Here is a 20,211-nt window from a genome sequence, read left to right as displayed (position 1 = left end):
AAATACAAGATTCTTTGAATGTATACCTTACTATAAACGCTTTGTTGATGATATTTTTCTTTTATGGAAGGGCACACTGGATAGCTTGAGACAGTTCAGTGAATATATTAATTCTACCTCTAGTTTTTTGCAATTTACTGCCAAATGGTCTTTTGAGAAGATTGAATTTTTAGATGTATCCTTGATAAAGAATGATGGCATCATCTGTACTGAGATTTATAAGAGGGAATGTAGAAGGAATAATTTGCTACATAGGCAAAGTATACATCCCCAACATGTTTATAAGAATGTCCTACAGAGTCGGGGCTTGCGAGTCTCTAGGCTGACTAGTTTACAGTCTAGCTGTGAAGGAGCCCTTTTAGAATTAAAAGATGAGCTGAAAGACAGAGGACATATGCCACATGAGTATAATAGATTAGAGACATTAGATTTTGTAGATAGACACATGAAAGGTTGACCATACTATAGAAAATATGATCGTGTCAATAATACTAGATACAACACTAATAATCCTAGAGCATTGACTGAATGTAGTATGGTGATACCTTATACTAATAAGGTTATACGTGATATTGTGAATAAGAACTGGGCAATTTTGGTATCTGATGAGAAGATAAGTAACGTAGAGGGGTTACAACCAAGCTTTACGCATTGAAATAAGTCATTGAAAAGAATGTTGTGTTACAGAGATGTCACATCTAGTAGTAGCCCTGCTGTCTCTCAGAGACAAGGAACTTGTCCTTGTAGACGATGTAACCATTGTCAATACATGAGCAGTCAGGACAAGTTTACACATCCTACTACCAGACATATATATATATATATATATATATATATATATATATATATATATATATACATACTTTTAAACACTATGCTGACTGTATGAGTAGGAACCTTATACATCTTGCTTATTGTACCAAATGCCCATCATTTTATATAGGGATGGCCAAATAGGACTCAGAGACAGGGTTAGGGAACACATTTATTCTATCAACAGAGAAGATGAAGGGAATGCCCTAGCAAGGCATGTTTTGGAGCATGGCACTTTACACAAGTTTTTATTCTTAGTTATAGAGTTTACTCCTCGTACCTATAGGTCAGGAGACTAAGAATCATACAGAGCAGAAGGAAATTAAATGCATCATTAGGATGAAGGCTTACAGGGGATTTGGCCTCAATGACAAGGTAGCATTCAGACCATTTTTAGTTGATAGACCTTTGAAACATTAAATTATATATTTTTAAAGCATATATGGATTCTATTAACATATATCCCATTTTTAGAATAATGCTTTAGAACATATACAGTATTTTTTAACATATGTATTTTTTACTATATGCACGTTTTAATATATGTAACTGCGGTGGTGGTGCTGCGGTAGCGTTGTCGCCTCACAGCAAGACGTTGTGCCATTCGCTTCTCAGCTAGAGGGTCTTCTGTGTGGACCAAGAACAAAACGCCGATACAGGACCAATAAGCTCGAGCAGTTAGAAGCCAGAAATCCACTGTAGACCAATTCACTGTGTAGATCCAATTTATTGTACAAACGCACAAACACGAAAAACAGATACTCCAAACTGTCAGAGGTTAAGCGCTTTCATCTGTAAAAGTCAGATTTCATCAGAACCACCACAATTTCACATGATTTTAGTAATTTTACATACATATACACATTTTATACTTATACATTTATGGAAATTATTATATTCATTTGTTCCCTTGACATAACAGTATCTATGCACACTGCAGTACAGATATAATAGAATTTTTTATATTTAGTACATAGTGTAGAGTAGGGCAACACAGAGTTGTTCGGTATTTGTTTGTCATTAACTACTGTATTATTAATTTTTGTATTATCAACTGTATTTTATGTTTTATGTAGAATTATGCTGTCAATCAGGATGTTATACTAACTGAATTATTAATTAGTATTTTGGCGCCATTTTTTGGTATAAAATAGGATGATCAAGGTTTCTATGGTGGTTCTGATGAAATCTGACTTTTACAGGTGAAAGCGCTTAACCTCTGACAGTTTGGAGTATCTGTTTTTCGTGTTTGTGCGTTTGTACAATAAATTGGATCTACACAGTGAATTGGTCTACAGTGGATTTCTGGCTTCTAACTGCTCGAGCTTATTGGTACTGTATCGGCGTTTTGTTCTTGGTGCATTATTCTTTCTTTTTTGTTCAGAGTTGTGATATGGCCGAAACAGGATCCCTTGATGCTTCATTGAGCAAGGTGGAGCTAGCTACGTTGAGAGCGGAAGTCTCAACACTTCAAAACGACGTCAGTAAACTACTCGACTTAGTAGGGAAGCTTGCTGAAACTGTGCAGGCAGGCACTCGTGGAGGAACTTCTCATGCTCTTGACAAGACGGCGGTTACACCGCTGTATGTGGCCGAATGCATTGAATTAAATACACAGGGTGACATTCCTAACGGACAAGTAGTGTGTTTAAAAACACCAACGCAGGTCACGGCTATTGATATAAAGGAAACAGTGGACAATGGTCAAACGGAGGCTGAATTTACTTTTGATTTCAGCCTATTTCATCAAACAGAAGAGAGACAGAGATTAGGGGCACGACCTAAACAGCGTGAGAACACTAATATCAGGACATACTCTAATGTTACCAGCAAGGGTGACAATAAATATAATAAAGGTACTGTTTTTAAAGAATTTATTTCTAGCCCAAAATGTATATATAAACAGAATAAGACACGTGGACTTGATACTGTGAATCAAGGTAAAGATATAGGGACAAATGTGGGTGATGTTATGAAAGATTTTTTAACTGATGATGTAGATTTTTATTTTGATTGTGATTTCAAACAGACAAATGACAGGCATACTTCACGGGTACAGTCCAATAATTTAAAAACGAAGATTTACAGTTTAGGTAAAAAATTAATACAGTTAAAAAGCACTAAGCTGGACAATGTATATTTGGAAAAATGTTTGAATGCACACATTGTACCAAAAGGACTTCGTTTTTTTAAATTACCATTGGGCATAGAGTACCACCAGAGTGTTAAACAAGAATTTAATACATTGACACATTTGGAAATATGTATATTAAGGTGTTGATGAAGTACAATGATGAAAAATTAGCTATGTTGGTAAATGAATTGGATGTTTTAAATGATGAAATTATATCTGATATGGAATTTGAGCAGTGGCAAGAGTTGTATTTTAAACAGTTTCAGACAGCTAGTTACAGGATTAAAAGTGTATACAATAGGAAGACACACAAATTTGAAAGAGATATTGAGCAGTATAGATCAGGAAGGGTATATATTTGGCCACAATACAATAGGGAAGTCACTAATATGCCTCACACGGAACCCAGTATAGGGAGAAGTAAACAACATAGAGTAGATGATGAAGCAAATTTTCAAGGAGGCAGATTTTACCCGGCTCCAAAGAAACTACCAAGGAGGTATTGAATAATAATGATACTAACAGTGTAATTGGAAACACGATTGATATTCCTAATGAGGGGATAATGGAGACACATGTACCCAATTTGGAAGTTGACAGGTAATAACAATAGACCCAGTATCCACAATTTTAATGGATTTAAGGTTTACAATTATACTAATTTGGAAATTACACATGAATTTTTTACACTTTTTAGTAAAAGTATGAAATATATTCCGACAGCAAGGTTTAACCTATTTGATACCATTAAAGAAATAAAATTATACTGCCGTAGATTAAATTTGGCTATACTGTTCAATAATGAACAGGAAGAGTATCAGGATGGTGGTAAAATACTAGTGAAGAAAAGTACTTATATCCCACCCCAAAACTCACAAGTTACGTTATTTGAACATATGGTATGTAGGGAAGTATATGCTACATACACAACAAGATTAGGAAGTCAGATGAGTTTGTTGATAATTTAACGAAGGAAGAAAGAAGAATGCTAAATGATGTTATCTCTAACAAAGAAATCAGGATCATGAAACCAGATAAAGGTGGGGGTGTTATTTTATATGATAACAGTGAATACCAGAGCAATATTTATGAGCTTTTATTTAATTCAGGTAATTACGAACAAGTTTCTTTAAACCAGATTAACATTGGATACAAACGGATAGATTTAGCTATAGAAGAATATCTACTTGACAATAGAATCACAGAAGAATTGTATAATTTTGTAAGGAATGAATATCCAATGATGGCTCACCTAGGTATTCCAAAAATTCACAAAAGTATAGAAAGACCCCCTTTTAGACCCATTATATCTGGATCAAGATCTAAAACTTTTAATCTAGGTGTAACTATAGATAACTGGACCAAACAGGTATATAACAATGTACCTCACTTAATCAAGGATTCTTGGCATTTTTTAAGTAAATTAACTACGGAAGTATGGAATAAGGATATTGTTTTCATCACAGTCGATGTAAAGGATCTTTTTTCTAGCATACCTAAAGATATAGGGTTGGAATACTTCTATAACAGTTTGAGGAAGTATTCTGGATTAACAGATGATAAAATTAACCTTTTATTGGACATGATGGGCCTTGTTTTGGATCACAATTACATTGAATTTCAGGGAGAAATCTTCAGACAAACCAAAGGCGTGGCTATGGGTGCATCATGTGCACCCATATTCGCCAACTTGGTAATGTTGGACTGGGAGGATCAGTTTATATTTGCCAGTGAATATTACAAGAACATGTTGTTATATACACGATTCCTTGACGATATATTTATTATATGGAAAGGAGAAATTGATATTATTCCGGATTTTATTAAATATATTAATCATACCACGGAATTCTTGAGTTTCACCCATACAATTGGAAAAAATGAGATAGCATACTTAGACACATATATCAACAACAATGGTGAAGGTTTTGTGTCTAAATTATATAGGAAGCCCACTTTCTCAAATGACTACATTCAGTATGGGAGTTGCCATCCCCCCAATATGTTTAAATATGTAGTAAAAGGTCAATGTGTGAGAGCAGCACGAATGTCATCCACCAGTGAGAACATGATTTTAGAGCTAGATTACATTTTTAAACTATTCAGTGAAAGAGGGTACCCCACTACTATGCTTGCGGATGTAGTAAACTATGTAAAATCACAGTGGGGAATAAAATATATACCTCTACTTGGGAAAGATGGCATATGTTTAAAGATAAACAAACCCTTCAATAGAAGAGTATGTGTTATTTTGTACAACACTTATACCAATATTGTGAAGGACATTTTACGGAGGCACTGGACTATTTTCACACAAGTGGAGGAAGTAGAAAAAGTGGTTGGTTGTACACCAAGTATTGTATTCAAAACAGGGAAAAATTTAAAGAAATTAGTAGAAAGAAGTGAATATATGAATAAAAAGCCTCAAGTTATGAGAAAGGGAACTACTAGATGTGGCACTTGTAGACAGTGCAGATACATTCATGAAGATAGAAGTACTATTTTGGATAATATAATGAAAAGCGCATGTAAATTCAAACCAGGAAATTGTAATAGCCAAGGTGTGGTTTATTTAGCATCCTGTACATCATGTACAGCATATTACATAGGGAAAATGGAAAGAAAATTAAAAACACGGATATACGAACATATATACAAAATAAAAAAAGAGGACGTGAAAAATGCGCTCAGTAAACATGTTAAGTCCAAAGGTAAAGATCACACATTTAAATTTGCAATTATAGACCAAGTGAATAGTAGTGTAGGAAGTGGCAATTGGAAGGCACGACTAGGCACCTTGGAGAGTAAGTGGCAAATGGTACTGGATGCCACTACGTATCCTGGCCTGAATGAACATATTAGTTTAAAACCCTTTCTTATTTTAGAATCTTCTTAAAACTTCTAAATTAATACATACCAACAAGTACCATTTAGTACAGCACAATTCCTATTCACAATTATATAGATGTTGTATGGTAGGCTAAGCTTTTAAAGTTTTTTACAATTTTACATGATTTTAGTAATTTTACATACATATACACATTTTATATTTATACATTTATGGAAATTATTATATTCATTTGTTCCCTTGACATAACAGTATCTATGCACACTGCAGTACAGATATAATAGAATATTTAATATTTAGTACATAGTGTAGAGTAGGGCAACACAGGTTGTTCGGTATTTGTTTGTCATTAACTACTGTATTATTAATTTTTGTATTGTTATCAACTGTATTTTATGTTTTATGTAGAATTATGCTGTCAATCAGGATGTTATACTAATTGAATCATTAATTAGTATTTTGACGCCATTTTTTGGTATAAAATAGGATGATCAAGGTTTCTATGGTGGTTCTGATGAAATCTGACTTTTACAGATGAAAGCGCTTAACCTCTGACAGTTTGGAGTATCTGTTTTTCGTGTTTGTGCGTTTGTACAATAAATTGGATCTACACAGTGAATTGGTCTACAGTGGATTTCTGGCTTTAACTGCTCGAGCTTATTGGTACTGTATCGGCGTTTTGTTCTTGGTGCATTATTCTTTCTTTTTTGTCTTCTGTGTGGAGACATGGGTGAATGGGCGTACCTTCATTGAAGGTTGTGCGTCAGCGCTGGCAAACTCGGAACGTAAAAAATCTACTGCCAATCATTAGCGGACCAGAATTCTGCTGTAGCGACCCCTAACCGGAAAAAGCCGAAAGACACAAACTTTTTAATATATGTATTCTTTTTAATATATGCATTTCTTTTTAATATATGTATTTCTTCTTTGATATATATTGTATAGAATAGTTTACATATGGATTAGTATAGGCATATACCCATCACTTTTAAGTTTTTACATGGTTTCATTGTTTGAGTGATTGGTTTAAGCCGATTGTGATTTAATTGGTTTTAGCACTATAAATATGTTGGGTCTTTCTTTTGACTGCATTGAAGTCTGAAGAAGCATCCTTTGGGGCGTGAAAGTGCTTACCTTTACATTAAAAAGTTGTATTTGTTCTGAAACCTGCTCCAGTCGTGGTGCTTTCTCTCATATTTTGTTTACTTGCATCTTCTGGAATACTTTCACAGTACCATTTTAGACACGGAGAAACACATTTAGATGCAGATGGAATGTTTTCTTCTTCAATCTGTACTGCACTTTACCGAATTATTCCTTTTGCTGTGTTATGAGCATCCACTATACCAGAATCATCTCTCTCTCTCTCCCCCTCCAAAAACAAACTACATTCTTATAACACTGGCCTTGATGAGTATTGCACAAGAGGCATAATGAACTTCTTTCTGTCACCTTATAAGCTGCAATGCAGCATGCAGCAGTACTGAAGAATGAAAAATACAAATTGCTTATGATCTCAGAATAAATCTGAGACAAAAGATCTGTAATAACTGCCATCATACCTTTGGCAGTTATCAATGATGACCCTGCCTATTTAGCATCTAGTAACAAGCAATTTAATAGTCCAGTACAACATACAAACTACACGAACAGCTGGGACAGAACAAGGAACATTCCCAACTGTCAGAAAGATGACTCAATAGTACTCTGGGTAGCATTAATGTGTGCCATAAACATTTTGTAAGACACTAGTAAAAAGATACAGCACTACCTGCAATCAAACAAAACTCCCTTCATTAATGCATAAAAATCTCCCTCACTTTTTATTAATGCATAAAAATCTTGATCCACTTCATGTACAAAGCTGCAAATATCCTGGGAGAAAGCTCTTTAAACATTTTCTTACTGATGATACTTCAATAAAATATTTTGCAAGTGGATAACATTTTAAACATATGGTGGAGGTTAAGGAAAGAACAAGTTGTTTAATACACAAATCAAAAGCTTAAGTGTTTTACACAACTATCAAAGAGCTGCAACTACATTATTACTAATGGAGGATAGTTTTGTAGGAATTCAAGTTCAACCACACTAAACTATTCATTTTGAACCATAAATGGATTGTCAAAACAGCAGAGGAATCTGTGCCAGACAGATACATCTGTACCACTGTAAAAATTTTTGGCCCAGCTTAAACTCAATGATTACTAAATTTTTTATGTACTGCTCCAATCACATTTTAAAAGACTTTTCACACGTAATGCCAACCTAATGCTCCCTGAAACACTGCATTCACTCTGCCACTCAAAGTGTACATTTCTCAAGTTACTACTACTAGATAAGTACCTTAAAGGTAACAGATCAGTGTTTTCAAGGTATGTAGTGTATGAAAAATATATTTACTTTTGTTTAAGATTGCATACATTTAAAAAGTACAGTTGTGTACACTTACCATAAATGTAGATGTTAGAGTGTATTCACTGTTGCAGTCATCACACTTGGGTTACCTGCCTGCAGGTAAGCGCTCAGTCTGCCCGAATACCAGAGTCTTGGAATTTCTGCATCGGATGTGGTCACCTCTTCCATGACGTCAGGAGTAAAAACATGCAGCTGACACCATTACATCAGTTTTTCTTGCCCCAGATGTCAGGATCCCCCAAAATAGGAAGCAATTACATGGTGTGGCTTATCTACTGCACCCAGGGTATTCACAAAGTGCCTGGCTCCAGCCATTGCATACTGCAGGCAGAGAAATATTCAAATTTACCCATACTTGGATTAAGGGAATGTCCTGGTAATCAGAGTGATCAGAGCCATCGGACTCACGGCCTGCAGAATCAGAAGGAAAATCAATCCTTTGTCTTACAGAGGGGGAAGGCTGCCTTCCCCTAATTAAAGTTATAAGGTCTTCAGCCATTCTAAGCATTTGTTTCTGTGGCATGGAAGCTTGAGCACGTGCTTTAGTCATCTGTTTTCTAGGCGTAGTGTGAACACTGGGCCTGAGAAACTCAGTAGTTTTAGTCAAAAACGAAGATGTCAGTTTAATATGAAGATCAGAAGACACCCTCAGAAGCCGATGCCTGCACAGTGGCTCCAGACCCATTCAAGGTAGAGACATCCGCAGGCTCCATAGCCAACGAAGAATCTCGCGGCATACCAGACTACGAATGGGTTGCAGCAGAGGCCTGAGAATCTGCAGAAGCTGGTATAAGGGGCTGCAATGCCGCCTCACTGAGTACCGGCCTATACGGTCTGTCTCCGTTTTTATCTTTACGTTTTTTCAGAAGATCGGTAGTCGGACGGCTTGACGAAGTCATTTTGGAATACGGAAAGCGAAAGAATTTAGCAACAAAGATAGCCCAATGACGAATAGTTCGGGCATTAAACAGGGCACAAAACCTACAGCGAGGAACGTCGTGGTCTGGGCCTAAACAGGTGACGCAGTAAGTGAAAAATCTCTGTGAGGTATTTGCTTTCCACAGGCAAGACAATTGTTAACTTTTTCTGACATGGATTAGAGCAAGAAAAAAGGGTCCCCAATGGGGTACTTGGCTTTAGACTTCAGGTCTGAAACTCGAACAAAAATTTCAGGTAGTGGCCGACCGGCACTTGCGAACTACTTCTGCTTCGGGCTCCCACGCGGCAAGAAAAGATGATGTAATGGTGTCGGCTGCATGTTTTATACTCCTGACTTCCTGACATCATGGAAGAGGCGACAGCATCCAGCGCAGAAATCCCAAGACTCTGGTATTCAGGCCAACTGAGGGCTACCTGCAGGCAGATAACCCAAGTGTGATTACTGCAACAGTGAAACATGAAGAACATCTGTACTATGTTCTTCATGTTTCACTGTTGCAGTCATCACACTTGGGTGGATTCTCAAAGCTGAAGAAGGGTGGAGGTAGTCAAGAAGAGTTAGGGCTGGCTAGTATGCCTTGCAGTATTGCTGCTGCAAAACCTGCTCTTGATTTGGAAGAGATAGGCAGGTGGTAGTGCTTGGTGAAGGTGTGTACTGACCCGCCCAGGTAGCAGCTTCCAGGATGTCCCTGGTAGGGACTCCCCTGAGAAATGCTGTAGAGGTAGACGTTGCTCTAGTGGAATGTGTTCTCATTCCCTGAGGGGTTGGTTTACCATTGTGCTTGTAGCAGAAATGGATGCAGTGTGCCATCCATTTGGAAATTAATTGTTTTGAAATGGCCTTGCCCTCTGCCCCTGTTGTAAAGCTGACTAGTAACCGGTCAGATTTTCTGAAGGGCTTAGTCCTGTCAAGGTAGAATCTGAACTGTCTTTGCATGTCCAAAGAGAGCAAGATCCTTTCCCCTTTATTTTGTGGCTTAGGGAAGAACGTTGGCCACCGGTCCTGTGATGGACATCTAATTTTTTGCATGAAGGACAAGTTTTCCTCCTAGGGGCACAAGCAATTGGGCAGGGCTGGGAGTGGAGTAAAGAAGTCATTGTGAGTTGTTTCTGTAAGGAGGTGGCTTACCACTCCCTGCTTTTGGGGTGGGGGCACTCCACCGCTTAGATCTCTGTATACCCTGAGACTGTAGTCTGGGTGGTCTGTTTCCCCTGGGTCTGGTTTGAGAAGGCCTGGAGTGGGTTGGAAAGGACCAGTGTTTGGAAGGGCAATACCTACTGAATCTAGGGGGTTGCAGAATTCTTTACCAGTCTGCATAGGCAGTTTTTTCTTCCATCTTTTTAAGAACCTCTTCTGCTTTGGTGCCAAACAAACTGTCATTGTTCAAAGGAACATCTAGCAACTTTGATTTGACATGGTCTGGCAAGGTCTGCTCCTTGAGCCAAGCATGTCTCCTCAGTACAGATCCAGTGACTGCTGCCCGGAAAGATGCTTCTAGGGTGTCAAAGCCACACTGCAAAGTACGCTTAATGACTTGGCTTGCAGAGTGCATAAGCTCCTGCAATTCTTTATTTTCTGCACAGTCTGTAAAGGTTGCCACTTTTTGTTTAATAAGTTCCATAATATACTACTGGTACTTCAGCATGTGAAACTGACAATTCAATGCCCTAATAGCAAGAGTTGCATAAGTATATACCTTCTTACCCCATCTGTCCAAAGCTCTGGAATCCTTGTCCAAAGGGGTGGGATTATTGGCTGTAGTAGCCGTGATACCTTTAGCCCCCTGGGAAATGATCTCTGGGTCAGCAGTAGGATTCTTGAAAAGATATTTTTAAGTGTCAGGTACTCTGTAGTACCTGTCTGGTTTCCTAGGGGCAGGAGGTAAAGTGTTCGGAGTAAGACTGAATTCCATAAAAACATCAACAACATCATTCAGGACAGGGGGCATTGCTAAAGGCCTGTGCTGGGGCAACTGCAGAAATTCTCTGAGTCTCTTTTTCGACTGAGAATAGTCTTGACATTCCCAGTGGAAATGCTCTCTTAAGGTATGCAAGGTTTCACCAAAAGAAAAATCCTCTGGAGGGGAGGCAGAGGGAATAGATTCCTCTGCATCTAAATCCTCATAAGCAAATAAGGGCATGTCTTCATAATCAGAAATCATAATCAGAAATCAGAGTCATCGGACTCCTGGTCTGTAGAAGCTGTAGGGGACTGGTCTCTTTCTCTTAGCAGGGGAAGGCTGACTTCCCATAATCAGCGTAATAAGGTCTTCAGCCATTCTAAGCATTTGTTTTTGTGGCATTGGAGCAGGTGCATGCGCTTTGGTCATTTGTTTTCTAGGCATAGTGTGTACTCTGGACCTAAGAAACTTGGTAGTTTTGGTTAAAAAAGAAGTTGTCGGTTTGAGTCGAACATCGGTTGAGTGAAGAACTGCCTCAAAAGTCGGTGCCTGCACAGCAGCTCCGGACCCATCCAAAGTAGAGACATCCAAAGGTTCCATAGTCAAAGAGTCTAGCGGCATACCGGACTCCAAATGGGTTTCGGTGGAGGCCTGCGAATCCACTGAAGCGAGCATCAAGGGCTGGGAAAGGGCCTCACTGAGTACCGGTAGACTGGCGACTAGCTTAATGGAAGCGTCGTCGGCAGCTTTGGACCTATGCGGTCTCTGTCTTTATCCTTACATTTTTTTGGAATATCGGTAGTCGGATGGCTTGCTGAAGCCATTCCAGAATACAGAGATCGAGAGCAAATTTAGCGACAAAGAGCCCGACATCGAATGGTTTGGGCATTAAAGGCACAAAACAGACAGCGAGGTACGTCGTGGTCTGGGCCTAAACAGGTAAGAATGAAAATCTCTGAGGTATTTGCTTTCCACAGGCAAGACAACTGTTAACTTTTTCTGACATCGGTTAGAGCAAGAAAAAAAGGATCCCCAATGGGGTACTTAGCTTTAGAAGACTTCAGGGTTATTCAATTCGTAAACAAAAATTCAGGTAGTGGCCAACCGGCACTTGCGAACTGCTTTGGGCTCCTCGGCAAGAAAGACTGATGTAATGGCGTTGGCTGCCTATTTTTATACCCCTGAAGATCTGACATCAGTCATGGAGCGACAGAATCTGACGCAGAAATACTAAGTCTCTGGTATTTGGGCCGACTGATGGCTACCTGCAGGCAGATAAAACCAAGTGTGATGACTGCAACAGTGAAACACGAAGATCATCAGAATAAGTGGCTCAACAAAATATACATATTTGCCGTTGGTTCTTGGAATATCAAAAAGCTGCTGGTTCTCTTCCCAAACCTTGTGGCTGGATTCATATGTCAGTATGTCAGTTTTGACACAGCACTGCAACATCAGGGGAGTGCTGCACTTCTGATAATTTTTTTTTTTTTTACAAATATCCCACCTGTCTAAGATGGCGGTAACTCAATGTCAAAGATCTTACAGCATTTACAGGAGAGAAAAAAAGTACTGCTGTGTCTTGGCTAAATTTCATTACCATCAGCCCCCTTTCCCCCACCCACATTTTCTACACGAGGCAAGAGTATGGTGTCAACTGTCACCATTGTTCTTGATTCAGTGAAACTGTCCTACCTTCAACAGTCATGCCTGATTGGCACAGGTTCTCTCTTATTCATCCATCTCTTTGCTGGACTTAGTTTCCTCTTTGCTCTTCGTCTCTTCTAAGAAATCTTAACCAAATTGTCTTCTGCTTTCCTGCGTGTGAGCTCGAACCACCAGTCTGTCTTCTTCGACTTTTTCCTGCAACTGGAGCTACACTGACTTCTGCTCTGTCATCATTTCTTTTGTTTGTCCCACAGTGTGTATCCTGCCATATGCCTCAGGAATTTCAACTCCATCACCTTTGCCTTCCTGAACTGCTCTGCCGTCACTGACAAAGTTTCTGTACCACGCAGAAGTACTGGTTGCACTACTGTTTTGTACATCTTGCTTTTCAGCTTCTTTGGCATTCTTCTGTCTCGCACTACCCCTGAAAATGTGCCAGTTGGCTGCAGCCTGATTTTAGCTTTGGTTAAATTTCATCAATGACTCAAATATCACTTGGGTCTCTGAAACTAGGTCACAAGGTTTAATAGGACTAATATGGTCAACAAAAGCAACTTGAGCAAGAAAGCAGTACACACTTTTTCCCTCCTTAGAAATAATTACCACTGACATCCACTGTGTTTAGTGTCCCCTACTCTTTCTATAAGGCCTGCACAGCATGTAGCAAAAACTATTTTTAAAAGAGAAAACATCCCAAACTATAACAGAAAATCCAAGACTGACTGCCAGGAACCTGCATCACTGCTTTACCACTAAGTGTCACATATAGTACCTAATGTACTTTTTGCTACTGAAACAAAATGAACTGCTGACCCAAGTCAACCACCACTTGAAGCTCCCTGACCAATAAAGACTAAAAGTTCAAGATGTATCACCTTTTCACACCAATGCAACTTAAAAATTAGAAATTGTACCTACCAGTTAAGAGTTGGTATAAGCACAACTGCTATTACATTCCCTTTCAGTCTGAAAACAGGAAGGTTAGGAATAACTATGGCAGGTAAATACTATTACTATAACGTACATGCAGACAACAACATTCATTTAAATTACTACATGCCAGTGCAGTATTACGTGTTCTACGTTTCTATGAAAACTATGTGCTGCAAAAGTCATAAATTAAAAATAATTTACTGTTTTTGTTGTACCTGGTCAGTTTAATGGTTTTCCTGAACTCATTAGTGATAGGAGCCTTATATCCTCCCTTCCTCAACAAGGAATCTATGGTTTGAATGTGGTCCCAACCTGTTGAAAAAATTGAACAATTCAGTTAGTACAGCTCTCAGCATATTTATACAAAAAGAACAAAAATAAAGAAACAGGCTAAACAGCAGTAAACTGAGACTCCATACCTTAATCATCTTTAGCTAAACATTTAACTTTTACATGAGAAACAGAAATATAGTCACTGAAAGGGCATTCTACCTAATGCTTTTCTATATTAAGATATGGTTTCTGGTGTTCCCAAATTCAGCTTTTATGTTGTAGGACACAATTGCATTTCTGGCAATTGTACAACATGCACAATTTCTCAGAAGAGTCTACCAAAGCTTTACATTTTGATAACATGTAGTTAAAAAAAAGAGCGTTCAGATTTCAATAACACAAACAGAAACTGTTCCAGAAAGAAAACATTAAGGCGACTTGAAGTCTAATTCACTAGCCATGCCAATAAAATAAATAAGAAAGGCACAATTTGGGAGTCTATGCTGTATTAGGTTGTATCAGACTCTCAGTGCAAGATGCACAGCATTTTTTTCCAAATACTCATACACAGCACTTAGTTCAAGTTCAGCTCTGACACCTACATGTAGTTGGCCACCAAGGGCCACATAAGTGTTGCACTCCACAACATGAACTCTACCATTCAGAACAAACTTCTTTATGGCAGTCTTTCTGACTTGGGGGGGGGGGGCTTAAGAGAGATCTTACACAGTGGTAGTACTTGTGCAAGACAGACCATTCAAAGTAGCCAAGTCTACTTAGGGCTTTAAATAAGTCATAAGAAGTTTCAGTTTTTCCAAGAGCACTTATTACCTACTGAAGAGCATTCATATACAAGTTAACAACTCCCAAGACCTCATCAGTGTTTGACACATTCTATTAGTGCTATTGTTTATACAAGTGGCAAAACATCACAAGAGAACAAGTCTATTTTGGTGACATCTTTGGCACAATCTACTATAATCAGCTAGTATGTTTGTAAATGTGAACTTGTTAATATGGCTTGATTACGTTTGTATAAATGTTTGATTACTTTTGTATAAATGTTAAGTTTGTCTACGTCACAAGTGATAATTCAAAGGTGTTTTCAAAAAAGTGACTGCTCAATACTGCTGTGAGAAGTTTCTCCCTACGCCAATGTTGTACAACTCTGGTGTTGCTATATGTAAGTTTGGGGGGGGGGGGGGATTGTCCTGTACAAAAACACTTGTTTTTGATATGTGCAACTGATGCACAGATTTTTTTTCAGTTTCACCAAGTTGTGATCAAAAGATGGATTTTCCAGTGATCTACTTTCAACCTTACATGGTATAAGCCAAGCGTTTTACATCTTTGCACCTCGGCTCCCTTCTCCATCTACCCCTCCTCACAGAGGTAAATCACTCTACTGAAGGCCTATAGTGTTGTGCTGGAGAAGGGTGCATGCAGAGGTGACTTCTGGCAATGAGCAAGGGCATAAGGAAGTAATCGTTTAGCCCTCCCTTCAGTTCGGACATACACCACTTTTAACTCGCAATGTGTGCAATGTTGCTGTCAGGAAGAGAGAGCATGTAAGGTCTCCAGAGTGTCTCATAACTCATCTGTCACTTTAGTTTAGTTTCCAGACTGGCTAAGTGCCACATCGCTCTGTCTACTAAAAAGGGATGAAAAGCCTAAAGAAAAAAAAAAGTACTGCATACTCCTAGAGAGAGCTCGACAATGGCCCTTCAATTTCTCTCTAAAACTTACCATCAAACAATTTAGATATTTCCCAAAGTCGTACAATAATTGGTGCACACAGATAGGTAGGCTCCATTATCCCGATTTTTAACACATTATATTCAGTAACCATTTTAAAAACGAGAGTATTTTTTTCTTATGCAGCTGGCTTTAAGTTAACAATAAAAACACTAGAATGTATATGGAGTGGCTGGTACAGGGAAAACTGGTACTTCTTGTCTAGGCAAAAATGCTGAAATACTCTTTCCATAAATAACTGTCCAAAATCAGTTATAAAACTAACTAGGCTCAAATTGCCATAAAGAAAAACCAGCAGAGAACTCAAATCAATGGAAATCAAACCACTCCAGTGAATGTTAATGCACTTCATGCTGCCACAAACAATAAAGCAACAGTGAGTTTAACAGATTTTAAAGCTGCTGGATGATTAGAAATGCACTTGTCTTCTGGCTGCCATTTCTGTAGCACTGCTAGGCAAGTTACATCTTTTACGGCTGTCAGTTCACTCTGCCACACTAGTACTTAATTATCTGCTATTATACGATTGGCCATTAACATTCTAAAACCAGCACGCTGATTGGTCAGCCCAGCCCAGTATATACCAAAGGAAAATGGTCTGGTTGCCCAGACTTTTTTCTTTTGGTATATTCTTTAATTGTAACTTTTTTTTTTTTAAAAACAAAATTTGTAGTCCGGACTCTGGACATAAGAGAGAGATGCCATGCAGAAAATAAAAGGGAAATCAGGTACGTTGTTTAAAACTAAAAACATGTACCTGAGTTACCTTGCACTTCCTCCATTCTCTCTTCTCCTACCCTAAACTTCCCGAAACTTTTGTTTTTTAATTTAAAAAAAAAAAAAAAAAAAAAAAAGGAAAAGCAGAGTTACAGAGCTCTTCTTTTCTCTGTTGCTTACTTTCCACGAGCACTGATGTACTGGGTATGCATGGGAACGCACGTCCCATATGCATGCGCAGTACATCAACACAAGGAAGCAGTATACCACCAGCCACAGAAAAACAGTAATGTGCCATTATACAAAGACATTATTTAAGAAAAGTAAATATGTTTTTTCTTAAATAATGTCATTGTATAATAGCAATAACCAACTTGGTGGTTGTGGTATACTGAAATTTACCTATGGTTGGCTTTATTTAATCACTCTGGCTTCACCCTAGTGATTAAACCACGCCAACCATGGGTAAATTTCAATATACCATACCGACGTCATCAGTTATTGCTAATAGGTTCATAGGTAGGTACTAGACTATCGGCCCCAGGGCCTAAGTAAGCCTAGCCAACAAGGTTCCCTGTCTTATGCCACCCAAGAAAGTTAATTTCCTGTGCCCCTGTCGAGCAGAGCCACAGAAGTGATCCCTGGGGTGTATTTCCCATTTCCCATCCACTCATCAAGATTTTTCTTGAAGAGTGCTAATGAGGAACTTTGCTCGACATAGATAGGTAGCTTGTTCCAGAGTATAGGAAGTCTCAGGGACAGGCATCTATCCCTCCAGCATGTCCTGTTGATTGTGGTGACAAGGTTTAGGTCCCTAGAGCGTGTAGCTCAGAGGGATTGGGATTTCTTTAAGTGTAACATGTCCAACAGCTCTGGGTTTAACATAGCTTTATATGTTAGGCAGAGATCTCCTCGGAGTAGGCGATATGCTGCAGAGTAAAGCTGGAGTTGTTTTTTAAGATGGTCAGTGTAGGGCATCTGTTTGAGGCCAGTAATCCACTTTGTGAGGTACTTCTGTGGCCTTTCCAGCTGCTGCAGATGTCTTGTGAGGTACATTCCAAAAGGGGAGTTGTACTCTTTAATGGGTCTAAATAGTGCCAAGTAGAGGGGAACAATGACCTCTTTTCCTGGATGAGAACCCTTTTGTGATGAGGTGTGCCACATAGAAGGATTTTCTGACTACTGTGGCGATGTGATTACCAAAGGAGAGACTACTGTCCACATGGGACCCTAGGTCTCTTATCACACATTCGGCATTAAGTAGATTGCCGTTTTTGTGGTAGTTCATGGGTACAGAGTTTTTACCAAAGGGGATGACAATGCAATGTTTGGCACTGAGCTTGAGGCCATGCCTCTGACACCAGACATCTGTCTCAGTGAGGCCCTTCTATAGGATGTCCACATCATTTGGGGACTTGATTATGGCTCCTAGTTTGCAATCATCTGCGAACTTTGTTAGCCAAAGGCCTTCTGTGTTAGCCTGCACCACATTACAACAGCTAAAACTCAACAAGAGTCACAATGAATTACTGATCAGGTCTCCAATCTGAAAAGAAAGATATGTACTATTCCCATAATAATTAGATTTGAATGGTCGTGGCTCATTCTTCTTGCGCAGCTTAGTATTAGGACATTTTACTCAAGATGCTGTGTTTTTTGCATATCCAAATTTGTAGTGTGTCATGCAAAAGTGGAGTACAACAGTAACATCATACATAAGGGTAAAAAATTAAACACTTGGACACCATCTATACAACACCCATCTAAGGCAGTGGAAAGACAGAGGGGAATGCTGAAAATGGACCACGATTATTCAAATTTATCATTTTGATACAGTACAGTTGTGTATACTTACCATATATGTAGATGGTCAAGTGTATTCAATGTTGCAGTCCTGACTTGTGGAATTTCCCACTGTGGAAGCCCTTGGCCGGCCCGACTACCAGAGAAAAATCTCCTTCATCCTACAGCCAGAGAATGCCCTAACCGACATCAGTATACTTGGGTATAAGGGGAGTCGGCTGGCACCATGATCTTGTTTTTTTCTTTCCCCAGAGGTAGAAGTCCACCCCAGACGGGCCTTGAAATCCAGAGTCTGGAACACTGAAACCTAAAGAAGGGAAGGGAAGGGTAGGAAGAGGGTTCTCCTGACTGAGAAGAAGCTTGTCCAAGCCTACCCTGTAGGCTGGGGGGGGGTGTGTGGAGGGATGGAAAGAATACTACAACAATGAATACACTTGAACATCTACATTTATGGTAAGTATACACAACTGTACTATGTTGCATGTTTCACTGTTGCAGTCTTGACTTGTGGGATGATTCCCAAAGCTGAGAAGGCAGGATGGCAGATTAAGGAAAGATGAAGATGCCCTGCAAAATGGTAGTATCAAATCCTGCTCTGGACTTGGAAAATGCTTATAGGTGGCAATGTTTGGCAAAGGTATGCACTACAAACCGCATAGCATCTTCCAGGATGTCTTTGGCAGGGACCCCTTTAAGGAAGACAGTTGAGACAGCAGTAGCACCAATAGAGTGTGTCCTCACAGCATCAGGGGGCTTTTTACCATGATGGCTGTAACAAAAGGAAATACAGTGAGAGATTCATTTAGAAATCGTCTGCATGGAAACTGGTTTCCCTTCAGAACCAGTGTGGCAAAGGCCACAAACAGTTCCAATTTCCTCATGGTCTTTGTTCTGTCTAGATAGTAATGGAGCTACCTATGCACATCCGAGGAATGGAGAATTCTTTACCCTTTGTTTTGTGGCTTGGGGAAAAAAGAAGGCAGATGGACGGCTTGATTTAAGCAGGTCTCTGTCACCACTTTGGGCATAAAGGAGGGGTTATAGTCTTGAGTGAGACTCTGGGTGGAAGATAAGGAAAAGTTCTACTGACATGAGTACCTGCAGTTCAGAAACCCTTCTAGCAGACGTGATGGCTAAGAAGAAGACGGTCTTTCATTTCAAGAATTTTAACTCAAGTGAAGCAACTGGTTAAAATGGTGGAAGAGTTGGTTTCTTTAGAACAAAATTAAGGTCACAGGGTGGGGCTGGAGGCCTTCTGGGTGGTCTGATGAAGATCACCCTTCGAAGAAACTGTTTCAAAAAAGGATGAGAGAATATTGGAGGTTGGGCAGGAATGCTGACCAAAATAGCCAAGGCATGGATTTATATGGAGTAGTAGGACAGAACTTTGTCAAACAGGCTGGTCAGATAGGCCAGGATGACCTGGATCTTGGCTAGATGACGACTCTGTACATTTTGCCCACACCAAAGGCATAATCTTTTCCATTTAGCAGAGTAAGATTTCCTACTGCTAGGCCTTCTGGCCTTTTTTAGAATATCCTGAACCTGTTTGCCTAGGATAGGGTTCCACCAAGACGTTAAGGTATCCTTCATGCTGAAAATTTGAGAGTCTGCAGGTTGGGATGTACAATCTTTCTCAACCTGTGTCAAAAAGTCCAAACTCTGTGGCAGCTGTCATGGGTTTGTGCTAGTCAAGCTGAGTAAGTAGAGGACACCAGTGCTGCCAAGGTCAGTCTGGGGCTATTAGAATTACTCTTGGCCCCTCTTCCCTTATCTTTAGAATACTCTGGGAAGCAGAGGAATCGGAGGGAAGGTGTACAGGAAAAGGCCTATCCAAGGGAAAGAGAAATCTTCGGTCTTCCAGACTGATTCCATTTTGTCCCTGGAGCAAAACTTCTCTGAGTATTTTTCTTGATGGCAAAAAGGTCTACTTGAGGCACTGGTCAAGTTTTCACAATACTGAGAAATATTTCCTGATGCATTTGCCACTCGTGGGAGTCTAAGAGGGC

The 20,211-nt window shown here is 39.3% G+C and overlaps 1 protein-coding gene across 1 annotated transcript in view; it reads right to left on the bottom strand.

Moving 5' to 3' along the window:
- Positions 1 to 20,211, bottom strand: part of LOC122789761 (AMME syndrome candidate gene 1 protein-like) — a 1,107,107-nt gene that overhangs the window by 373,728 nt on the left and 713,168 nt on the right. The window contains exon 13 of the mRNA XM_044057198.1: positions 13,870 to 13,966. Within this exon, the coding sequence (XP_043913133.1) occupies positions 13,870 to 13,966 (97 nt within the window). The remainder of the gene's footprint in view (positions 1 to 13,869; positions 13,967 to 20,211) is intronic.

Source organism: Protopterus annectens, chromosome 15.part0 (genome assembly GCF_019279795.1).
Source record: "Protopterus annectens isolate FY-2018-M chromosome 15.part0, PAN1.0, whole genome shotgun sequence".
Classification (NCBI taxonomy): Eukaryota; Metazoa; Chordata; order Ceratodontiformes; family Protopteridae; genus Protopterus; species Protopterus annectens.
This window is presented reverse-complemented; position numbering and strand designations above follow the sequence as displayed.